The 21,484-nt window shown below is 49.0% G+C and overlaps 1 protein-coding gene across 2 annotated transcripts in view; it reads left to right on the forward strand.

The window, feature by feature from the left end:
• The first annotated feature begins 8,538 nt into the window (after nucleotides 1-8,538).
• LOC144798526 (beta-1,3-galactosyltransferase 5-like) overlaps nucleotides 8,539-21,484 on the forward strand; it is a 255,786-nt gene continuing 242,840 nt past the window's right edge. The window contains exon 1 of one of the 2 annotated variants that reach the window (XM_078669450.1): nucleotides 8,539-8,709. Coding sequence is in view for 1 of the 2 variants with exons in the window: in XM_078669449.1 (XP_078525575.1) it covers nucleotides 10,116-10,149 (34 nt within the window). In the remaining variant the exon portion in view is untranslated. Of the gene's footprint in view, nucleotides 8,710-10,020; nucleotides 10,150-21,484 lie in introns of those variants that run through there. The other variant, XM_078669449.1, reaches the window with a different exon arrangement.

Consider the following 21,484-nt stretch of genomic DNA (forward strand, 5'->3'; position numbering starts at 1 on the left):
TCACCGGATACTATCGGCGCTTCATCAAAGACTATGGAAGCATTGTGGGGCCCCTCACAGGTCTGACCTCCAAGAAGCTTCCCCAGAAGGTGTGCTGGACCCCAGAGTGCCAAGCAGCCTTCGAGACTCTAAAGACTGCCATGTGCACCGCCCCTGTGCTCCAGGCCCCCGACTACAGCCGAGAGTTTGTGGTCCAAACCGACGCCTCGGAGCACGGCATTGGGGCGGTCCTCTCCCAAGTGAACTCTGAGGGAAACGACCTCCCCGTTGCCTTCATCAGCCGGCGGCTGCTAGCCAGAGAACAGCGCTGGAGCACCATCGAGAGGGAAGCCTTCGCCGTCGTGTGGGCCCTAAAGAAGCTCCGGCCCTACCTCTTCGGCACCCACTTCCGGGTCCAGACCAACCACCGGCCCCTGCGGTGGTTGATGCAGATGCGGGGAGAAAACCCGAAACTGTTGCGATGGTCCATCTCCCTGTAAGGGATGGACTTCACTGTGGAGCATCGTCCCGGCAACGACCACGCCAATGCTGACGGCCTCTCCAGATTCTTCCACCTCGGCGAGGAGAATCCCCAAGAAGATGGGTGACTCTCCCTTGCCTTCAGCTGGGGGGGGACGCAAGTTGGACCCGGCCTCATGGCGTGGTCCTACCCCTCCCGCATGGTGGGCCCAGGACGACATCAGCCCTCCACCCAGCATCGGGCAGCCCTTTTGCCCGACACTGCACGCCCCAACATTGCTGGTCCGGCCACCATCCCGGACCCCCACTACCGACCGGGCTCCAGCGTGGGCCCCTCACGACCTAAGCACGAGGCTGCGCCCGACTCCATCTTGGGCCCACCACGTCACGACCACGTGGCCTCGGCCCCGGCCCAGGCCTCAGCACAGCCCAGACATCGAGGCACCAAGATCCACCCAGGTGGTCGAGTGGCCACTCGACAGATCCCGGAGAGAAGGGTGTTGCGATGGCCCTCCAGCCGTCCCCGGACGCCTGGTTTCGATCGCCCCCGGCCTCCCTGGGCGCTGGCTCCACCCCCCTGCTGGGTGTCTGGACACCATCATCCCGGCCCCTCTGACCCCCAGTCGCGAGGGTCCGGACATCAAAGGACTCCAGTCCTATATCTGGGCCAGCCCTGGATTAGGACGTCAGTTGTATCCTGGACTGGAAAGCCCTGCTGACGCTGTCACCGCCGACCCCAGAAGAACCCATTTTCCTGGAACCTTACGAGAACTTGAGAGCCTGCTGGCGCTGCCGCGGCCCACCTTTGCCGAACCATCGTGAGAGCCTGCTGGCGCTGCCGCGGCCCACCTTTGCCGAACCATCTTGAGAGCCTGCTGGCGCTGCTGCGGCCCATCTTTGCCGAACCATCTTGAGAGCCTGCTGGCGCTGCCGCGGCCCACCTTTGCCGAACCATCGTGAGAGCCTGCTGGCGCTGCCGTGGCCCACCTTTGCCGAACCATCTTGAGAGCCGGCTGGCGCTGCCGCGGCCCACCTTTGCCGAACCATCTTGAGAGCCTGCTGGCGCTGCCGCGGCCCACCCTTGCCGAACCACCTGGAGCGCCTGCTGGCGCTGCCGTGGCCCACCTTTGCCGAACCATCTTGAGAGCCTGCTGGCGCGGCCCAACCTCTCGGAACCCCCGGCTCGAGGATTGAGAGCTGTGCGCAGGGTATCCCTTCCTACACCCCAACCGAGACTGTCCTGCTACCCTGATCCCCTATTGCGAGACTTTACAGACCCCTCGGTCTGTTTGTACATATCGCTGAGAACCAGCAGCCTTTATTTCCTGATAAAGCTTACGAACTAGACTTCTGGTGTGGTGTCCATTTGTAGTGTGTGGTTACTCTGCTGTGCGATCCTAGGAGAGGGCCCTCACCCAGGAGGCCTCTCAGTAACGCTCGGCTACTTCTTGACGGAGAGGTGGACCTAGGGGTGGTCAGTCAGACATCTTCTGCCTCCCCCGGGGTCGCCTTTCTAACAGTCCCCAGTCCAGGAGCGAGACTGCAAGACTTCACGGAATGGAGACAGAAAACCTTCAGACCAGGGCGAGACGCTGAGATATCACACGAATGGAGACATAAATGACACAGTCCTGAAGTCAGACTTCACAGGAATGGAAACAGCAGATCGTAGGACTAGGAGTGAGACCCTGGAACTTCAGAGGAACGGAGATGACAACAAAAAGAAGACCAAAAGGGAGTCTATGAGACTTCACAGGAATGGAGAAATCAATACCTAGGACTAGGTGTGAGACTTCACAGGAAACTCTGAGACGAGGAGTAAGATGCTGAGACTTCACAAGAAATGAGACATCTTGAAACAGTATAACAAAGCCAGAGATGCAGAGCGAGACTGTACGTGCCCAGCAAACCCTGACACTAAGAGTGAGACCCTGGAAGTTCATGAGCATAGAAGGTGCTTAATTTGACCCGGTGGTTGCCGAATCAGACATTCCTCTAGCAAGAGAAGGAAACTCACAAGGGGGAAAGAAAAAAAGGAGACAGACGGACAAACTTCTCAAAAGTAGACCGCATGAACCTGCAGGAGCCAAATAAAGGGCAGGGAGTGTCTGATGGAGGAATAAAGAGGCAGAAGCTTGGTTGGAGACTGCGCAGCCCTGGTCATGGCGAGCTGACTTTTAATAGGGCCGGCTGCACTGCAGGCTACTGAGCAGAGCTCTGAGCACCACCACTCTTTGTGCTACACATTAAGCACTGGATAGATGATGCCTCAGCAAAGCCTAAGGCTAATGTCTGGACCTCTCTAGCAGAGATAGCACAGACAACCTGAGACCGGACGATCAGACCCTGAGAGTTCACAAGCATGCAGACATTATTGAAGTCCTAGAGTGGAGGGCCAGACCCTGAGAGGGCACGAGTATGGAGACATCATTGAAGTCCTAGAGTGGAGGGTCAGACCCTGAGAGGTCACGAGTATGGAGACATCATTGAAGTCCGAGACTGGAAGGTCAGACCCTGAGAGGTCACGAGTATTGAGACATCATTGAAGTCCTAGAGTGGAGGGTCAGACCCTGAGAGGTCACGAGTATTGAGACATCATTGAGGTCCTAGAGTGGAGGGTCAGACCCTGAGAGGTCAGGAGTATGGAGACATCATTGAAGTCCTAGACTGGAGGGCCAGACCCTGAGAGGTCACGAGTATTGAGACATCATTGAAGTCCTAGAGTGGAGGGTCAGACCCTGAGAGGTCACGAGTATTGAGACATCATTGAAGTCCTAGAGTGGAGGGTCAGACCCTGAGAGGTCACGAGTGTGGAGACATCATTGAAGTCCGAGACTGGAGGGTCAGACCCTCAGAGGTCATGAGTATGGAGACATCATTGAAGTCCGAGACTGGAAGGTCAGACCCTGAGAGGTCACGAGTATTGAGACATCATTGAAGTCCTAGAGTGGAGGGTCAGACCCTGAGAGGTCACGAGTGTGGAGACATCATTGAAGTCCGAGACTGGAGGGTCAGACCCTCAGAGGTCATGAGTATGGAGACATCATTGAAGTCCGAGACTGGAAGGTCAGAGCCTGAGAGGTCACGAGTATTGAGACATCATTGAAGTCCTAGAGTGGAGGGTCAGACCCTGAGAGGTCACGAGTATTGAGACATCATTGAGGTCCTAGAGTGGAGGGTCAGACCCTGAGAGGTCAGGAGTATGGAGACATCATTGAAGTCCTCGACTGGAGGGCCAGACCCTGAGAGGTCACGAGTATTGAGACATCATTGAAGTCCTAGAGTGGAGGGTCAGACCCTGAGAGGTCACGAGTATTGAGACATCATTGAAGTCCTAGAGTGGAGGGTCAGACCCTGAGAGGTCACGAGTATTGAGACATCATTGAAGTCCGAGACTGGAAGGTCAGACCCTGAGAGGTCATGAGTATGGAGACATCATTGAAGTCCAAGAGTGGAGGGTCAGGCCCTGGGAGGTCACGAGTATTGAGACATCATTGAAGTCCTAGAGTGGAGGGTCAGACCCTGAGAGGTCACGAGTATTGAGACATCATTGAAGTCCTAGAGTGGAGGGTCAGACCCTGAGAGGTCACGGGTGTGGAGACATCATTGAAGTCCTAGAGTGGAGGGTCAGACCCTGAGAGGTCACGAGTGTGGAGACATCATTGAAGTCCGAGACTGGAGGGTCAGACCCTCAGAGGTCATGAGTATGGAGACATCATTGAAGTCCGAGACTGGAAGGTCAGACCCTGAGAGGTCACGAGTATTGAGACATCATTGAAGTCCTAGAGTGGAGGGTCAGACCCTGAGAGGTCACGAGTATTGAGACATCATTGAGGTCCTAGAGTGGAGGGTCAGACCCTGAGAGGTCAGGAGTATGGAGACATCATTGAAGTCCTAGACTGGAGGGCCAGACCCTGAGAGGTCACGAGTATTGAGACATCATTGAAGTCCTAGAGTGGAGGGTCAGACCCTGAGAGGTCACGAGTATTGAGACATCATTGAAGTCCTAAAGTGGAGGGTCAGACCCTGAGAGGTCACGAGTGTAGAGACATCATTGAAGTCCGAGACTGGAGGGTCAGACCCTCAGAGGTCATGAGTATGGAGACATCATTGAAGTCCGAGACTGGAAGGTCAGACCCTGAGAGGTCACGAGTATTGAGACATCATTGAAGTCCTAGAGTGGAGGGTCAGACCCTGAGAGGTCATGAGTATGGAGACATCATTGAAGTCCTAGAGTGGAGGGTCAGACCCTGAGAGGTCACGAGTGTGGAGACATCATTGAAGTCCGAGACTGGAGGGTCAGACCCTCAGAGGTCATGAGTATGGAGACATCATTGAAGTCCGAGACTGGAAGGTCAGAGCCTGAGAGGTCACGAGTATTGAGACATCATTGAAGTCCTAGAGTGGAGGGTCAGACCCTGAGAGGTCACGAGTATTGAGACATCATTGAGGTCCTAGAGTGGAGGGTCAGACCCTGAGAGGTCAGGAGTATGGAGACATCATTGAAGTCCTAGACTGGAGGGCCAGACCCTGAGAGGTCAGGAGTATGGAGACATCATTGAAGTCCTAGAGTGGAGGGTCAGACCCTGAGAGGTCACGAGTATTGAGACATCATTGAAGTCCTAGAGTGGAGGGTCAGACCCTGAGAGGTCACGAGTATTGAGACATCATTGAAGTCCGAGACTGGAAGGTCAGACCCTGAGAGGTCATGAGTATGGAGACATCATTGAAGTCCTAGAGTGGAGGGTCAGGCCCTGGGAGGTCACGAGTATTGAGACATCATTGAAGTCCTAGAGTGGAGGGTCAGACCCTGAGAGGTCACGAGTATTGAGACATCATTGAAGTCCTAGAGTGGAGGGTCAGACCCTGAGAGGTCACGGGTGTGGAGACATCATTAAAGTCCTAGAGTGGAGGGTCAGACCCTGAGAGTTCACAAGTGTGGAGACATCATTGAAGTCCGAGACTGGAGGGTCAGACCCTGAGAGGTCATGAGTATGGCGACATCGTTGAAATCCTAGAGTGGAGGGTCGGACCCTGAGAGTTCACAACTGTGGAGACATCATTGAAGTCCGAGACTGGAAGGTCAGACCCTGAGAGGTCACGAGTATTGAGACAGCATTGAAGTCCTAGAGTGGAGGGTCAGACCCTGAGAGGTCACGAGTGTGGAGACATCATTTAAGTCCGAGACTGGAAGGTCAGACCCTGAGAGGTCACGAGTATTGAGACATCATTGAAGTCCTAGAGTGGAGGGTCAGACCCTGAGAGGTCACGAGTATGGAGACATCATTGAAGTCCTAGAGTGGACGGTCAGACCCTGAGAGGTCACGAGTATTGAGACATCATTGAAGTCCTAGAGTGGAGGGTCAGACCCTGAGAGGTCACGAGTATGGAGACATCATTGAAGTCCTAGAGTGGAGGGTCAGACCCTCAGAGGTCACGAGTATTGAGACATCATTGAAGTCCTAGAGTGGAGGGTCAGACCCTGAGAGGTCACGGGTATTGAGACATCATTGAAGTCCTAGAGTGGAGGGTCAGACCCTGAGAGGTCACGGGTGTGGAGACATCATTGAAGTCCTAGAGTGGAGGGTCAGACCCTGAGAGTTCACGAGTATTGAGACATCATTGAAGTCCTAGAGTGGAGGGTCAGACCCTGAGAGGTCACGAGTATTGAGACATCATTGAAGTCCGAGACTGGAGGGTCAGACCCTGAGAGGTCACGAGTATTGAGACATCATTGAAGTCCTAGACTGGAGGGTCAGACCCTCAGAGGTCATGAGTATTGAGACATCATTGAAGTCCTAGAGTGGAGGGTCAGACCCTGAGAGGTCACGGGTGTGGAGACATCATTGAAGTCCTAGAGTGGAGGGTCAGACCCTGAGAGGTCACGAGTATTGAGACATCATTGAAGTCCTAGACTGGAGGGTCAGACCCTGAGAGGTCACGGGTATTGAGACATCATTGAAGTCCTAGAGTGGAGGGTCAGACCCTGAGAGGTCACGGGTGTGGAGACATCATTAAAGTCCTAGAGTGGAGGGTCAGACCCTGAGAGTTCACAAGTGTGGAGACATCATTGAAGTCCGAGACTGGAGGGTCAGACCCTGAGAGGTCATGAGTATGGCGACATCGTTGAAATCCTAGAGTGGAGGGTCGGACCCTGAGAGTTCACAACTGTGGAGACATCATTGAAGTCCGAGACTGGAAGGTCAGACCCTGAGAGGTCACGAGTATTGAGACATCATTGAAGTCCTAGAGTGGAGGGTCAGACCCTGAGAGGTCACGAGTGTGGAGACATCATTGAAGTCCGAGACTGGAAGGTCAGACCCTGAGAGGTCACGAGTATTGAGACATCATTGAAGTCCTAGACTGGAGGGTCAGACCCTGAGAGTTCACGAGTATGGAGACATCATTGAAGTCCTAGAGTGGAGGGTCAGACCCTGAGAGGTCACGGGTATTGAGACATCATTGAAGTCCTAGAGTGGAGGGTCAGACCCTGAGAGGTCAGGAGTATGGAGACATCATTGAAGTCCGAGACTGGAGGGTCAGACCCTGAGAGGTCACGAGTATTGAGACATCATTGAAGTCCGAGACTGGAAGGTCAGACCCTGAGAGGTCACGAGTATTGAGACATCATTGAAGTCCGAGACTGGAGGGTCAGACCCTGAGAGGTCATGAGTATGGCGACATCGTTGAAATCCTAGAGTGGAGGGTCGGACCCTGAGAGTTCACAACTGTGGAGACATCATTGAAGTCCTAGAGTGGAGGGTCAGACCCTGAGAGGTCACGGGTATTGAGACATCATTGAAGTCCTAGAGTGGAGGGTCAGACCCTGAGAGGTCAGGAGTATGGAGACATCATTGAAGTCCGAGACTGGAGGGTCAGACCCTGAGAGGTCACGAGTATTGAGACATCATTGAAGTCCTAGAGTGGAGGGTCAGACCCTGAGAGGTCACGAGTATTGAGACATCATTGAAGTCCGAGACTGGAGGGTCAGACCCTGAGAGGTCACGAGTATTGAAACATCATTGAAGTCCGAGACTGGAGGGTCAGACCCTCAGAGGTCACGAGTATTGAGACATCATTGAAGTCCGAGACTGGAGGGTCAGACCCTCAGAGGTCACGAGTATTGAGACATCATTGAAGTCCTAGACTGGAGGGTCAGACCCAGGGCACAAGTCCTAAAAAAAGAAGGGGGGGACGCTGACGTCACGAAAGGTGGCTTGCACCATCACTCATTGTCTCCCTCGGTCAGCCCTTAGATGCGATTGAATCAGAGAAGCCAGCGCGTGAGCAGCGTTCTGAATGAGCTCCTATCTCGCCCCAGAGAGGCCAAAGAGTGAATGTGTGGCTCCATTTGCTCCAGTTATCGAGCTCCCGGTAAAATAAGTGGGGGGACGCCGTCCACCCACGTGGTACCCCGACTCGAGCCCTGGTCAGACCTCTGAGGGTCAGACCCTGAGAGGTCACGAGTATGGATACATCACTGAAGTCCGAGCCCCTTCAATGGTGTCTCAATGATGCATCAGACCCTGAGAGTTCACACGTTTGAAGAGAGTGCAGAAACTACGGGGACGGGTGAATCGGGGGCAGTCATGAGAGTTCAGAGGTCGTTGGTGATTGGGAGACGGAAATTGAGACACACAGAGGTAGAGACGGAAAGAGACTCCTCCCAAAAGACCGGGGAGACAGCGCCTGCGGGTTCCCTGGTTCGGGAGGGCGCGCCACACCCTGAGAGAGAGGAAATATTCCTGGGATAAACCGGCCAGAAGAGTCACCCGCAACCGCGGAGCGCAGCCCCACTCAGAGCCGAGCCAGCACGGAGAGAGACCCGGGGGACGGCCGGGACGGCTCCTGCGCCCCCTAAAGGGCCAGTGACCCAGGGAATCCCCCGGACGTGGACCCCTGCACCCCCTAAAGGGACAGTGACCCAGGCAATCCCCGAGAGGGACTCCGCACCCCCTGAAGTGCCAGGGAATCACCGGGAGAGACGCCACGCCGCCTGGAGGGCCAGTGACACCCCCGGACAGAACCCGCACCCCCTGGAGGGCCAGTGACCCAGGGAATCCCCCGGACGTGGACCCCGCACCCCCTGGAGGGCCAGTGACCCAGGGAATCCCCCGACAGAACCCGCACCTCCCGGAGCGCAAGTGAGGCGGGTCCCCTACACACACTTCCATCTCCGGACTTCCAGGGGCCACAGCGGTATTCCCAGGACCCCTGGAGCCTGCACGGCGCGCGCTCCTGCAAGAAAAGGTGGGTACAAGTTTTACGCCTCGTCCTACAGGCGATCCCTGTAGAGCGGAGGCGCCTGTGTGTGATAGATAGCCCGTAGGGTTCGGCGCGCACTGCTGCAGCGCTCTGGAGAGTCCAGTGTCCAGGTGAGGCGCTCGCGCTGACCAGGATTCCGGGACTTGTTGTCCGGTGTTTTTATAATGCAATAAGCGAGGCGGCAAGCCTTGAATGAAAAGCCAGGCAGCTGCCGACCGCCCCGCCTCTGGCGTGAGGCAGGTGAGCCGCAGGCAGAGGGTCCTTCAGAGCTGGGAGCTCAGGTGGCGTCCAGTCCTGGGACACCGTTACTCCAGTCCGGGACTTCGCTCTTCCTTGTTGCGAGACGCTGTTGGTCCGTTTTTTGTGTGCTTGTAAAGGGTAACATTTAAATCCTCACTCTGAATTTCATAAGTCATTTGAATATCTGCTTGACTCATTGTGGTGTCAGTTAATTTTACCAATAATTTATTTTAGGTCATTACAGCTGCTTTAGTATCCACTGTTTACTTCCTACTGTTTGAAGTGTTAAAGACGCTTGGAAATAATATTTGCAATATGTGCAGATGGAGGTCATATTTAGTTAGATTATTAACGATTCATTTATGCCAGTTTACATTTACAATGAACAGAAATTAAACTACTGCATTTTACGTTTTGTATTTTTATGATTGGAATTATTTACAAGATGATATTTAAAGATTCAAAATTAACTTTAATATGTTATTTACAGTGATCATTTGTTTAGGATTGCCAGTGCTCCCTAAAATAAATACTTTGGTATTGAAATAAACAAATTAAATAATGACCAAAGACTACAACTCCCAGAATGCACCGATATGTAAACAAAGGTTAGGAATCGAAACAGCGGTGTCCCAGTGAAATGGAAATATCTGGACACTCTATCTATCATGGGCAGGGTGGAGTGGGGTGCCCCAGCTGCCCCCTGCCTGTGCCCCCTGCAGTGTGGCTATAGTAACTAGGGTTGTTCTTGGTTCAGGCCGGCCCTGGTACTCCGGGGGCGGTGTTGTGCTCAGAGTGAGGCGGAGCTCGGTGTAACCTCATCCGGCGGGAGGTGAAGGACCCCCCGGGGGTGCATGGCACTGACTGATGAGGTTGTGTCTCGCCCACTCCACCCTCCCTCCCTAGCGGTGCAACTTCTCACCCTCGACGGGTTGAGGGGCCCTAAAGGGTCGGGGCCTTTCTTCACCTCGGGGGCCTGCGCCGCGCCCGTGTCCCCTCCCAGGCAAATCTTTATCTCTCTCTCTCTCCCCCCCCCCCCCCCCCTCGCGTTATTGTGTCCCGCAGCTCCAGGCTTTCGACAAAAAACAGTTTTCATTCTGAGACCTTTTTTAGTTCCCGTCACATCTCGTGAAGGGCCTCGCCGCCCCAGCATGACACGTGCAGGCCTGGGCTTCAACAAAGCAGGTACGTGCATTATGGGAATTGTAGTTTTGAATCTGGTTGTCTTGAATCGACAGACAGAGGGACCTACCACAGAGAAGCATCCAACCAGTCTGTAAAGTGCTTCACTTCTTCGGGAGGCGTAATAAGCGCTATACAAATACTCGTACCCTTTTATGGAGAGAAGAAAGTTTACCTCGCTTTGGGGGCAAAAGTGTGGGGAGGGGGTCGTGGTCATATTGGATTCTGCTGAAGAATAAATACATTTTAACTGGGTATGGGGAGGATTTTGATTACCCCGGAGTAATTTTGGTAATTCCGCATCACTCTTTGCTGGGGAATTTCTGATAATTGGACAATTACACCTGCTAGCATAATTAAGAGTAATTCGGGTGAACAGTCCTACTGCGAGAGCGCATTTTGTGAGCGGCCGCTGTTTGTGTTCTGTTTATTTAGCGCTGTTTCTTGGTTCAACAGGCAGCATTTTGCCTTAAGAAAATAGCGCTAAATGTTGGTTGTAAATTGAGGTAAAATCCTACGCCAAAAGCACATTTGGCGAGTGCGGGCGACCCGGTGTCTGTGCATATAAAGGTCTTGCTTGCCTGTGGGTGGTTCTGTGCTGGGTATTAGTTTAAGAATGATCTCGAGGTCAGAGGTTGGAATGATGTGCTTCATGTCTGTTCATCAGATATCCCAAAATACTGCAGCACAAGAGCTGCCAGCAGTATAGGGTTGGCAGCCCCATGCCTGCTCCAATGGTGGTTTATTGTGCAAAATTCGAAGTGGGAGCCTTGCACCCCGCCTCGTTATAGGGGGGACATACAAACTGGAGCATCGAGATTTTTTTTATTATTTTTTTTTATTTATTTATTTTTTTGATAATTATTTTTATTGAAAGAAAGCATCAGGAAAAAATCACATTACAGAGGGTCATTTAAAGCAGCCGAGCATACATCAGGGGGTCACAGGATAAACAAATCTTGAGATTTTAGAGGAACCTCACCCGGAGGGGGGTTCATCAAGGGCAGCCTTCAGGGGTGGTGTACAAATCTCCCCTCTGTAACTATTCCAAGGCCCCCAAACCAATGACCACTTTCCAGGGCGTCCCCTCGCAAGATATGTCGTTTTCTCCCTAAACATACACCAATCTAAATTGTTTTCCCACACTTCTAGGGTGGGAGGTTGCTGAGCCTCGATTTTTGTGCTAAAATGCTTTCCAGATTTGCCTGAAGGAATGCTCCTCCAACTTTTAAGAGCTGAATTGAGGGTGAGGAACTATTCCATTCTGTACCTCGTAAGCTTGTTGTGTTTTGGACTATGGTGTACAAATCTTTCCACCGCTGTTTATCAGCAAAAGCTCCAGAATCCATTGGCCCAAGACAGGCTAGCCACCTCCCACAGGTATCTCGCATACACCAATGTAGGTTGGAACCCTAAATGTGGACGTGGTAGACCCCAGCGGCTGTACTACACATGCAGCGCACTTACTTCATTGTGCCGGGCGCACCTTTTAAGTGGTGCACCCGGCACAATGTGGGAAAATGCACATTATTATGATGATTTCGCTGCCCCCTAAGGCAGCCACAAACCCGCGCTGCCCTGGGCGCAGCGCATTCATGTGAAAAAAATGGAGTGACTGCTTGGAGCTGCTCTGTGATTGCACTGTGCAAGCAGCAACCTGCCTGCACTTTGACGGGGAAGATAGATCCCCTTGCGGGTGGGTGCAGCGAGTGACATCACCCACCTGGAAGGGGATGCCAGGAGAGTCATGGAGCCCTCTTTCACACCTCCAGTGGGCTGCCATAAGGGGGTGAACTGATAGGGCGTCACCTTTTAAATGGTGCGCTGTCAGTGCGCCTCTTGACAGCTTCTTTGCTTCTGTGTCTGTGATGCAGCACGGGCGCAGAGGCAAAGGGATTCCCTCATTTGCATGGGGCTCTGAAAAGGGCGCTGGCACTTTAAGTGCGCTATCAGCTTTACAGAAGGGGCTGCACAAGCGTCTGCGCCCCCTTTTGTAATGCAAAAGTGCCCCTGGTGTGCAAAGCCGGTGCAAACACCGTTGTGCCCCCGGGCTACTTGTATATTACGGCCCCAGCTGCCTTACAAGGGCTACAGTTAAGTAGTAAAATCTAAGGTTGGGGTGAAAGTGACTGATCCTAATTCTATTCACAAATCAGCCCAGGGTCTGACAAATCTTTGCTTCAAGTCGGTTGAGAGTCTTGAACTTTATTTGGTTCAATGTATCTAGGGGCTTAGCTTGGGTGTGTTGCCCTTGTGTGCTTTTTCTGTGTGATGGCGATCTTGCAACCTTTACATTTGCTTCTGTTTCCGATGTAAAACTTTGGTTAAGGTCCGCATTCCCAGTGTGCCTGTCTGTGCTGATGTAAGGAAATGCTGGCGCAAACCGTTTCGGTGAGAATAAGAATGTATTCGGTCTTCACCAGCACACTGACAGTGGTAAAGTCCAGTTTTGTACAGTGACTTATACGGCAAGCATATAACGTTTGGGGAAAAACTCTTTGCTCAGACCCAGCTGGCTGTACAAACTGGATAGCTGTGCACACTTAGCACATGGTGTTGTTTACTTGGAACTTTTACCTTTATTTCCACAAGACTACTAGAGCAATAGTTAGTGGTATGTCACCTTCTTTCTCTGTCATTGTTTGGTTACCCCTTGCATTGAACTGTACTTTAAAGTACTTCAATCAATCAGAGTACTTGTAAAGCGCGCTACTTACCCGTGAGGGTCCCAAGGCGCTGAGGGGAGAGCGGGGTGCTGCTACTGCTCGAAGAGCCAGGTCTTGAGGAGTCTTCTGAAGGCGAGTAGGTCTTGGGTCTGCCATATGTGGGTAGGGAGGGTGTTCCAGGTCTTGGTGGCGAGGTAGGAGAAGGATCTGCTGCCGGAGGTCGTTCGTTGGATGCGGGGGACAGCAGCGAGGTCGAGGCTGGCGGAGCGGAGCTGGAGGGTGGGGATGTGGAAGCGGAGTCTGCTGTTCAGGTAGGCAGGTCCGGCGTTGTGGAGTGCTTTGTGTGCGTGGGTGAGGAGCTTGATGGTGATCCTCTTGTTGACAGGGAGACAGTGTAGGTCTCTTAGGTGGGGCGGGGGAAGTTGACGATCAGTCGGACGGAGGTGTTTTGGATGCATTGTAGTCGTCGTAGATGTTTGGCTGGGATTCCTGCGTAGAGTGCGTTGCCGTAGTCCAGACTGCTGCAGACGTGGGCATGTGTCACCGTTTTTCTTGTTTCGGTCAGGATCCACTTGTAGATCCTGCGGAGGTCGGCTATGATTCCTGCGGTTGTGTATATTGCCTGCATTTCACACTGATTATTGCTGTTTTATGGATGCGTTTATTGTTGCTTTTTGATGTTTTACGTATATGTCTATATCCAAATTATTGCTTCTAGTCCTCACTCATTTCCATCGGACCAAAACACACCAGAAGACAATATTTGTAAACAAATAACAAGGAGTGAAACAGGGTATCCCAGTTGCTGCAGAGAACATGTTAACTGGTCACTAACATTGCATTTAGAGTTTTTTTACTGCTTTTCAGAAAGCTTTAATTTTGGAAATATGTTGAGTAAATGTATATTTATGGTGTTTTGATGTCCCCTACATTTTCTAAAGGATTCTTCAGTGAACCAAGTTAACTAGATTTAAACTTATTACAATAGTTCAGCCCTGACAGTGAAACATTGTCCGTATTACACTCATTTTAGGAACTTAAAATCCAGTTTTGGACCCACAGATACTTATAGTATGCATACATAGGACGTCTCACTAGCTTCTTTTGAACACATTTAAGCCTGTGATACATGTATTCTATTCTGTTGCAAGCAAGCTTAAATCTAGGGGCATACGATATTCACAACATAACTTTTGCCGTCGTCATAACCTCAGAGCCGTGTACGACTTAATCACGACTTCATTTTACGAGCTGCAAATACCAGCTGCCAGAGCTTAGTTCGCTGAGCTATCCTACAGGCTACACATCCACCGCTGACGTCCATCAAGCACTGAAAAAGCAGAATGGCATTGCCATCCATGCAGATCTGCTCAGTGCAATATGCTATTTATTGCCATTTTTGAGAGACATAAAACTTGCCCCTTTTTGTGTTGATTACAAGCATCTTCACGTGAAGCAAGGGCCAAATCAATGACACATTATCACATGACCTCGTCCCCTCTTTCAGTTGAACAAGCCCAGGCAGTCCCCATCCCCGCCCCCTCGCACGAACCAGCCCTGGGATAGAAATAATATCCATTTGGACAGAGTAACCACATTAGAAAAGTAGAGTATTACATGTGGCCACATGCGGGTGTCTGTTTCCCATTTTGAGGTCGAGCCTATCGGCGCGCATGCGCTGTCTAAAAGACCTGTTTATTCGATAAAGGACGTTGCTCCCGCCTGCTGCTTACCATTGGTTCAGGACAGTGTCGCTCTTCTTTGCTGCCTCCTAACTGGTTTATGTAGCGATACAGGACTTCTGTTTTTCACCGAGGAGCACCAGCCAAGTACAGTTTCCTCACACCTGCATTGCTTTTCTGTTGCTTTTAAGAGAACTTTTTTTAAATTATTACGAACCAGGAAGATGGCGTATTGTCTATAACTTATTTCTCAATTGGCCTTGCTCTAAAATATCCGTTCCGTTTACATATGCTAGCGGTTTACTCAGTGCACGCTTTAATTAGATATATCATGGCTGGAGTCTGAATCAGTGATTTATGAAGTCCGTCACACCACGCCTGTAAGAGCAAACAATCTTTCCGTGCTTGGCCAGCGTTCTCTTCGCACAAATGCGAGACCAATTTTATCTATTGCAGTGTTTCAGAGCAGCCTCTGCACAGCAGCAGTAGCCTCTTTCATTAATCAATCAGAGTACTTATAAAGCGCGCTACTTACCCGTGAGGGTCTCAAGGCGCTTAAACAACACTCAGCTGTCTGCTAAGGCACAGCACCGTGCTTGCTGCCCTTTTCTCCGTTTTAGCCTCACCTCGGCTGACCTCCTAGGACACGCCATTGGAAAGTCTTGAATTAGCTCAGGACTTGAAGAGGCTGTCGTCCTTTGCATATTCTGTGGCAAGGATGGGGGTGATAAAAGGCATTGTTTTCTTGTAGTTCTGTTGAACGTAGACTACACCTTACCGTGAAGTCTGCTGAGTTAAGCTACATACTGGCTTCTCCCCCAGATACAGGATTGAACCGGTATGGAGCCTAAACCATCACAAGACCAGCCCCATAATGGATGCGCATCTTATTACTGTGGATATGGATTACCCCTTCTCTTCCCTATCCGACACCTCTGGATTACATCCAAAAGGAATCGGGTCAAAAGAGCTCCCTGTATCAAGGTTGTTCCCCACACTGGTGCACAGTGTGAGGAGGGGCATGGTGGTGAAGCGTGCCACCTATCGGTGGGTGGGGCATTCAATTCTAAACATCCATGGTTTCGGACTTCAGAGCCCTAAAAAAATCCATAATTATGAGAGATGGGACATTAGTTTAATTACACTGCATAAAGGGTTTCTTACTTCACTCTAGAGAGCCATTTGTTTGTGTATACGGTTGAAAAGGGGAGGGTATGCTCTTGGATTGCTTGCTTCCTGTTTCCCATTTGCTGTTTATTAAATGTGTGACTAACCTAGCCATCACTACATTGAATTTGACAATTTTAGCAAATACTAGCATAGGATATGATGAAGTACCCCCTTCCATGCCTTATAAGGATATTTCAGGTCACAGAGGACCATAACCATATAGAGGAATGAAGCTAAACATCAAGTTCCTTTATACGGTTATGGTGACTTACAATATCCTTATGTTCGCCAGGGGGTACTTTATCCCATATAATGCATGGTCACTAAGCATGAGCGCAAAATCCGCTCCGATCGCGGATTTTGCGGATTTTCTGTGAATCCGCGATCCGCGAACTCTCGCGGATTTACCGAAAATCCGCAATCCGCGATCGGAGCGGATTTTGCGGTCAAAAGTTCAGGCGAGCCTAATTAACGATGGCGCCGGCAAGCTGCCAGCGCCATCCTGCAATAGTTACTTAATTAGCTTCAACAGGAAGCTCTAATAGATCAGATACAGCAGGGGCTCGAGCGCCTGCTTTATTTTAACAGTTGGAGCTTCCTGTTGAAGCTAATTAAGTAACTATTGCAGGATGGCGCTGGCAGCTTGCCGGCGCCATCGTAAATTATTTCAACGGTGGTGTCTTTACTCTTCTTGAATAAATATGAAGGGCAGGGTTCATTCGGGCACGACGGTCCTGGCACAAAAAAATAAACCTCAACAGGAAACACTTGCAGATATCAATAAAGCATGTGCCCTAGTTGAAGCTTAAATTCAGTGACTCATTCATCAGCCCAAAAATTAATCTGCTGCTCTGATCGGTCTCTGCCCTTTTATACACACAAGAGGCATGCTCGCATGGACGCCCCGTCCGTTTGGCCCCGCCCACACACTCGAGGTGTGCACCGTCTTCCCGCCATTTACCCACTATGATGGACATTTCACTCAAGGGACCCCTGCGCACTTCGGCGCGATTGCATAGTAACACACACTTGGTCGCTGGAACTAGTTGAAGCGCAAATGCAGTGACTCATTCATCAGCCCAAAAAAAATCGTGAGCGTTGGGAGGCTGGGCAGATGTGCCTTCTTCCCAAATATACCATCGATAATCCGCTGTGATGCTGCTCTGATCGGTCTCTGACCTTTTAGACACACAAGAGGCATGTGCGCTCGCGTGGAAGCCCCGTCCGTTTGGCCCCGCCCACACACTCGATGAAGCCCCGCCCCCAAATCCGCAAATCCGCTAAATCCGCGGATTTTGCGGATCCACGATCCGTGGATCCGCTTAATCCGCGAATCGTGGATCCGCAAAATCCGCCCATGCTTAATGGTCACATCATCCCATTTTCCACAAACCATTTAAAACCTTGGTGCATAGCTCTTTTATATGAAAGAGCGAGTATGTTTGCAAACATGAAGAATGAAAATAAAAATCTCTAGTGCAAAATGAAACATGTCAAAAACCTATAGGATATTTGGTGCACATAGAAATTAGAAACAGTTCAATATATCAGTAAAAAAAACTGCAGTAGGTAGAAAGGTGTATAAATATGCAGAAGGATCCTAGCTTTTCTCTATCTAAGGAGTGCATAAAATAAGCATTTTTTCTCTGCTCGTCAATGTAAGCTATTACATAACAGCAGAAGCAAGAAAAGCAACATTCCGTTTGTTGCTTAAAACAGCTGCTTTAATCATACTTCATGACCAGACCTGCCTTTCACCTTGGCTGCTGACTCTGGCAGCATACATTGTGATACAGCAAACAAATAATGGACGGAATGCTGACAATGCAAACATTCTCCCGCAGTCAAAAGATCTGAGTTAAATCCATCATTCTTTTGCCCTCTACGCCACCCCTGTTTGGCCCCAGCCATATTCAAATCAGTCTTGAACCTGTGCCTCATGGGAACAGTCCAGACCGAACTGCCAGGCCAGGTCAGGTCCTCCCTGGACCGGAAACAAGCATCCTGGGACCGGTTTCAGGGTATGTCACCCTTCTTCAGCCAGGCTATCAGTGATGTCATCAGTGATGTCATTTGAGATGTCATCAGTGATGTCACTGACCATGTCATGAATGATCTAATATGTGACATCATCAGCAGTGGATTGCGGGTGCGCGAAATATAGTTAGTACAACTAACTATATAGGAGCAATTTCAATGGTTTTGTATGAGTAAAATGTCCAGCTAACTATAACACCACTAAACTTATAGTTTTTTGAGTGAATTTCAAAGGTTTTTTAAAAGCTAATTCCTACCTATATAACTCCTGAAACCTATGGTTTTTACAGTGAATTTCAAAGGTTTTTTAAATGCTAATTCCTAACTATATAAGGCTTGAAACCTATGGTTTTTTCAGTACCTACTTCCCCTGAAACTTGTACCTCAATTCCCAACAATGGACCCTTCCCCTTTGCGAATCATTTAGCAACCCAGCTTGAGAGTCTGTAACTTTAAAATGTTTTGCAACTGAATTGCAGTCGCAAGCCAATAGGGTACGAATCACGATTTAGAATGGACACCCACACCATGCTCCTTACAAATTGTGATTCATAATCCGTTTCTGAGCCGGTTTAAAGATTTGGAAAGACACTTCTAAATCAGTAAATGGATTTAGTAAATCCAAAAATGCTTCTTAGCAGGTGCAAACACTTTGATTTAGCGAAATGTAAGGTTTGCGACCATTAAAAAGATTTGCATATCTGGTCCTAAGTTCCTTTATTACTGAGTTTAACATCGTGACGTATCGAGCCTCTCTGTCATTTATCCAACTTTCCCTCCTTTTCTTCCATTCAGCCTTAAATAAGATCGTCCAATACAGATCTTCCAGCGAGTGGCCCTTATGCCTGCTGTGGGCCACTAAGGGAGTATAGCTGTAGGACATAGGCACGCATGGGTAAAACCATGTGTGCCTCGACCACGCATCCTGAACCACATACGTGTCTTAACCATGCATTCCTTTATCACGAATACCTTTACTATGCAATTTCATTGTAAAGTCATGAATGGTAAGGGGGTATGCATGGATAAGATCGCCACTACCCGACCTTCCCGCCCTAAAATTTTAACCCCCTACCTCGTCCCCCTTTCTTGAGGCCTAAAATCATCCCTTAAAACTACCCCGTCCCAGAGGCCTAGAACTCTGCCTCCTACTATAAACTACCCAGCCCTGAGCACTAAAACGTACCCCTACGCTGTCCATAAAATACCCCAACCCCTTCTCTGCCCTGAAGCCTAAAACACAGCCCCCAATTTAAAAAACGACCCTGATACCCCCTCCCCAAACCCTAAAACTGCCCCAATCCTAGAAACTCCCCCTTTATCCCGCCCCAGCCCAACTTACCTGTCCGCATCCGGACCTTGCTATTCTGATGCTTCCTCTTCTTCTCCCCACCCATCCTGAACACTAGACGGCTATCTGCCTTACATGCGTTATTCAGGCAAGTGTGGTTGCACTTGCGTTGCTTCGGCTGTACCCCTTGGGTATTTATGGCTTGACATCTTATTCTCAATCTATGTTGAAATTCTCAATCTAGGTGGAGTGATGCATTAGCGTACCTACTAAGCTGTTTTGCCTAGAATATTAATTTTGTTGAAGACTATCACATACACAAATTTGACCATCTTGCAGTCTTTTCACTGTGTACTTGCCGAAGGTATATTCCCAGCTGATCTTTGTCAATTGACTGGCCTGACAAGTCCCACACCTGTGGACTCTGTTTACTTTGGCCAATCCCCAGTAAGCATAAATAGACCATGTTTGCTTTTAGGAGCCTTTGAGCTCCAACCAGTCTAGTGGGTAGCGTCGAACTACTTTCAAATTAGAATGGAGGTTGTTCAACCAGATTTTTTGTGAATATCTAGCATGTCCCAATGTTGTTTTATTACTTCATCAAGGTTGATTTTTGCCCAAAGATATTTAAACAGACCAAGTGTTTTTGCTTTTTTACTCATTTTTTTTCAAAATGGGTTTTGCAAGATATGTACCAGATGGTTGTACTGCTCGATATAGAGTCTCAGAATATCGTGGTACAAGAATATTGAGGAAAAATATTGAGTTATGAAACATTTAAGGTGCATGTATAGAAGTACTATTCCTATCTCCACATCTACATACTGTGAGGATATTATATTGTGTAGGTATATTTATGTGGCGTTACGTATGGAATCTATACTTACTTACCTGTCCATATTTTGGATTCGATATTTTGTCCTTGTTTTCTGCACCAATGCCATTCCAGTTTCGAAATTTAGGGTGAACGGCTACTAAACTCTTTCTAGCTGCCTGAACTAATATCCCAGCATATCTCCCGTAGACGAGCATTGTACACATTTTCTTTGGATTCATAATAGTTCCTTTAAATCCTCATTAGTTTGCCAAAAAGGAGACTTTCACACAAGTTCAGGGATGGTAGTGCAACAAATATAAAAGTGTGTGTTTTGGTCTGTCTTTTTCTTGTACAAGGTAACCCTTATAGATCAAGTAGTCCAGAAATCCATTTTTTTTCTTGTTATAAGTAATAGTCCATATTAAGTTTAGACATTTTATTGAGCCAATGCCCAAAATGTTTTAACTCTTCCACACCAGAGCCAAAATATGTCATCAGTATCTAAATGGATACCAGTTTTGCTGATTGCCACATAAAAGGATACAGGTCACTCTGTACCTATTTTGTCACAAAACCACTCATAAAGAGGATAGCAAGGTTTGGGATGAAGGTACAGCCCATTGCTGTACCCATTTATCTGCAAAAAATGAGTCATGAAACAGAAGGATATTATTTTATAGTACTAAATCTACTGCATCCAGGATAAATGCTGTAGGAACTTTCAGGGGGCTGGATTCAACCCAAATCTGTGAGTGTCTTAAAAGTTCCAACCCTCCGTCCATCATCTCCTTGTGTTTGCGGAATTTTGAAAACCAGTTCAACAACTTTTAGTCCTTGGCTTTGTGCAGTATTTGTGTACAATAAATCGACAACTAATGTGATCAGGAATTTGTCAACTTAAATCACATCTTTATAAAATTCCCATAATTTGCATGAAGTCTTTAACATACAATTTTGTTGTACATATTATTTATTTAATATAAAACACATCATATTTTGATCGGGGTTGCAGGAACAGGAACTGCAGAGGCAGTGGGTCTCCCTGGAGGCAGACGGGAGAAGATTTGGCGTATGATTTTATTGAGGCCTTCAATGCTGTTAGGTCCGATTTAAAGAAGTTTTTTTTTTTAAATGCTATAACCTCAACCAGCATTGTGGCAGATGCTGGTACGGAAATGGAGACATTCCATAGGTCAGTGGTGTCAGAAATACCATCTTGGGGATTTTCACTGGGAAAAAAATGCAGTGTCAGATTTTCATAAAAAGTTTCTGGACATACATTCTCATGTACACACTATCACACTTGCATCTAGGAAAAAAAGACAGACCCTTACCTGGTACCACCATCCTATCAATGGAATATTTGGATACATTAAATACAAGAATCCTATGTTGTAAATTCTCTATCACAGTTTATCTTGAGAATGTATTTTCCCTGTAGAATTCTTGATGTTCTTCCTCACGTCCTCTTCAACTTCCCCCTTCTCTTCCTCCCCCATAAAAGTTTTTGCTGATTCCCAGTATTAAGAGCCCCTTGATTGCCTGGAGTGTTGAGAGAACGTTCCTTACTGTTATTAGAGTTTGTCATTAACCAATATCTCTTTTCTTAGAACTGCCTCAGTAAGTACTCAAGATCTGTTCTTGTGGGTGTGCCTTTCTAAAAATCAGGTTTCCA

The sequence above is a fragment of the Lissotriton helveticus genome, chromosome 12 (genome assembly GCF_964261635.1).
Source record: "Lissotriton helveticus chromosome 12, aLisHel1.1, whole genome shotgun sequence".
In the NCBI taxonomy this organism is placed as follows: domain Eukaryota; kingdom Metazoa; phylum Chordata; class Amphibia; order Caudata; family Salamandridae; genus Lissotriton; species Lissotriton helveticus.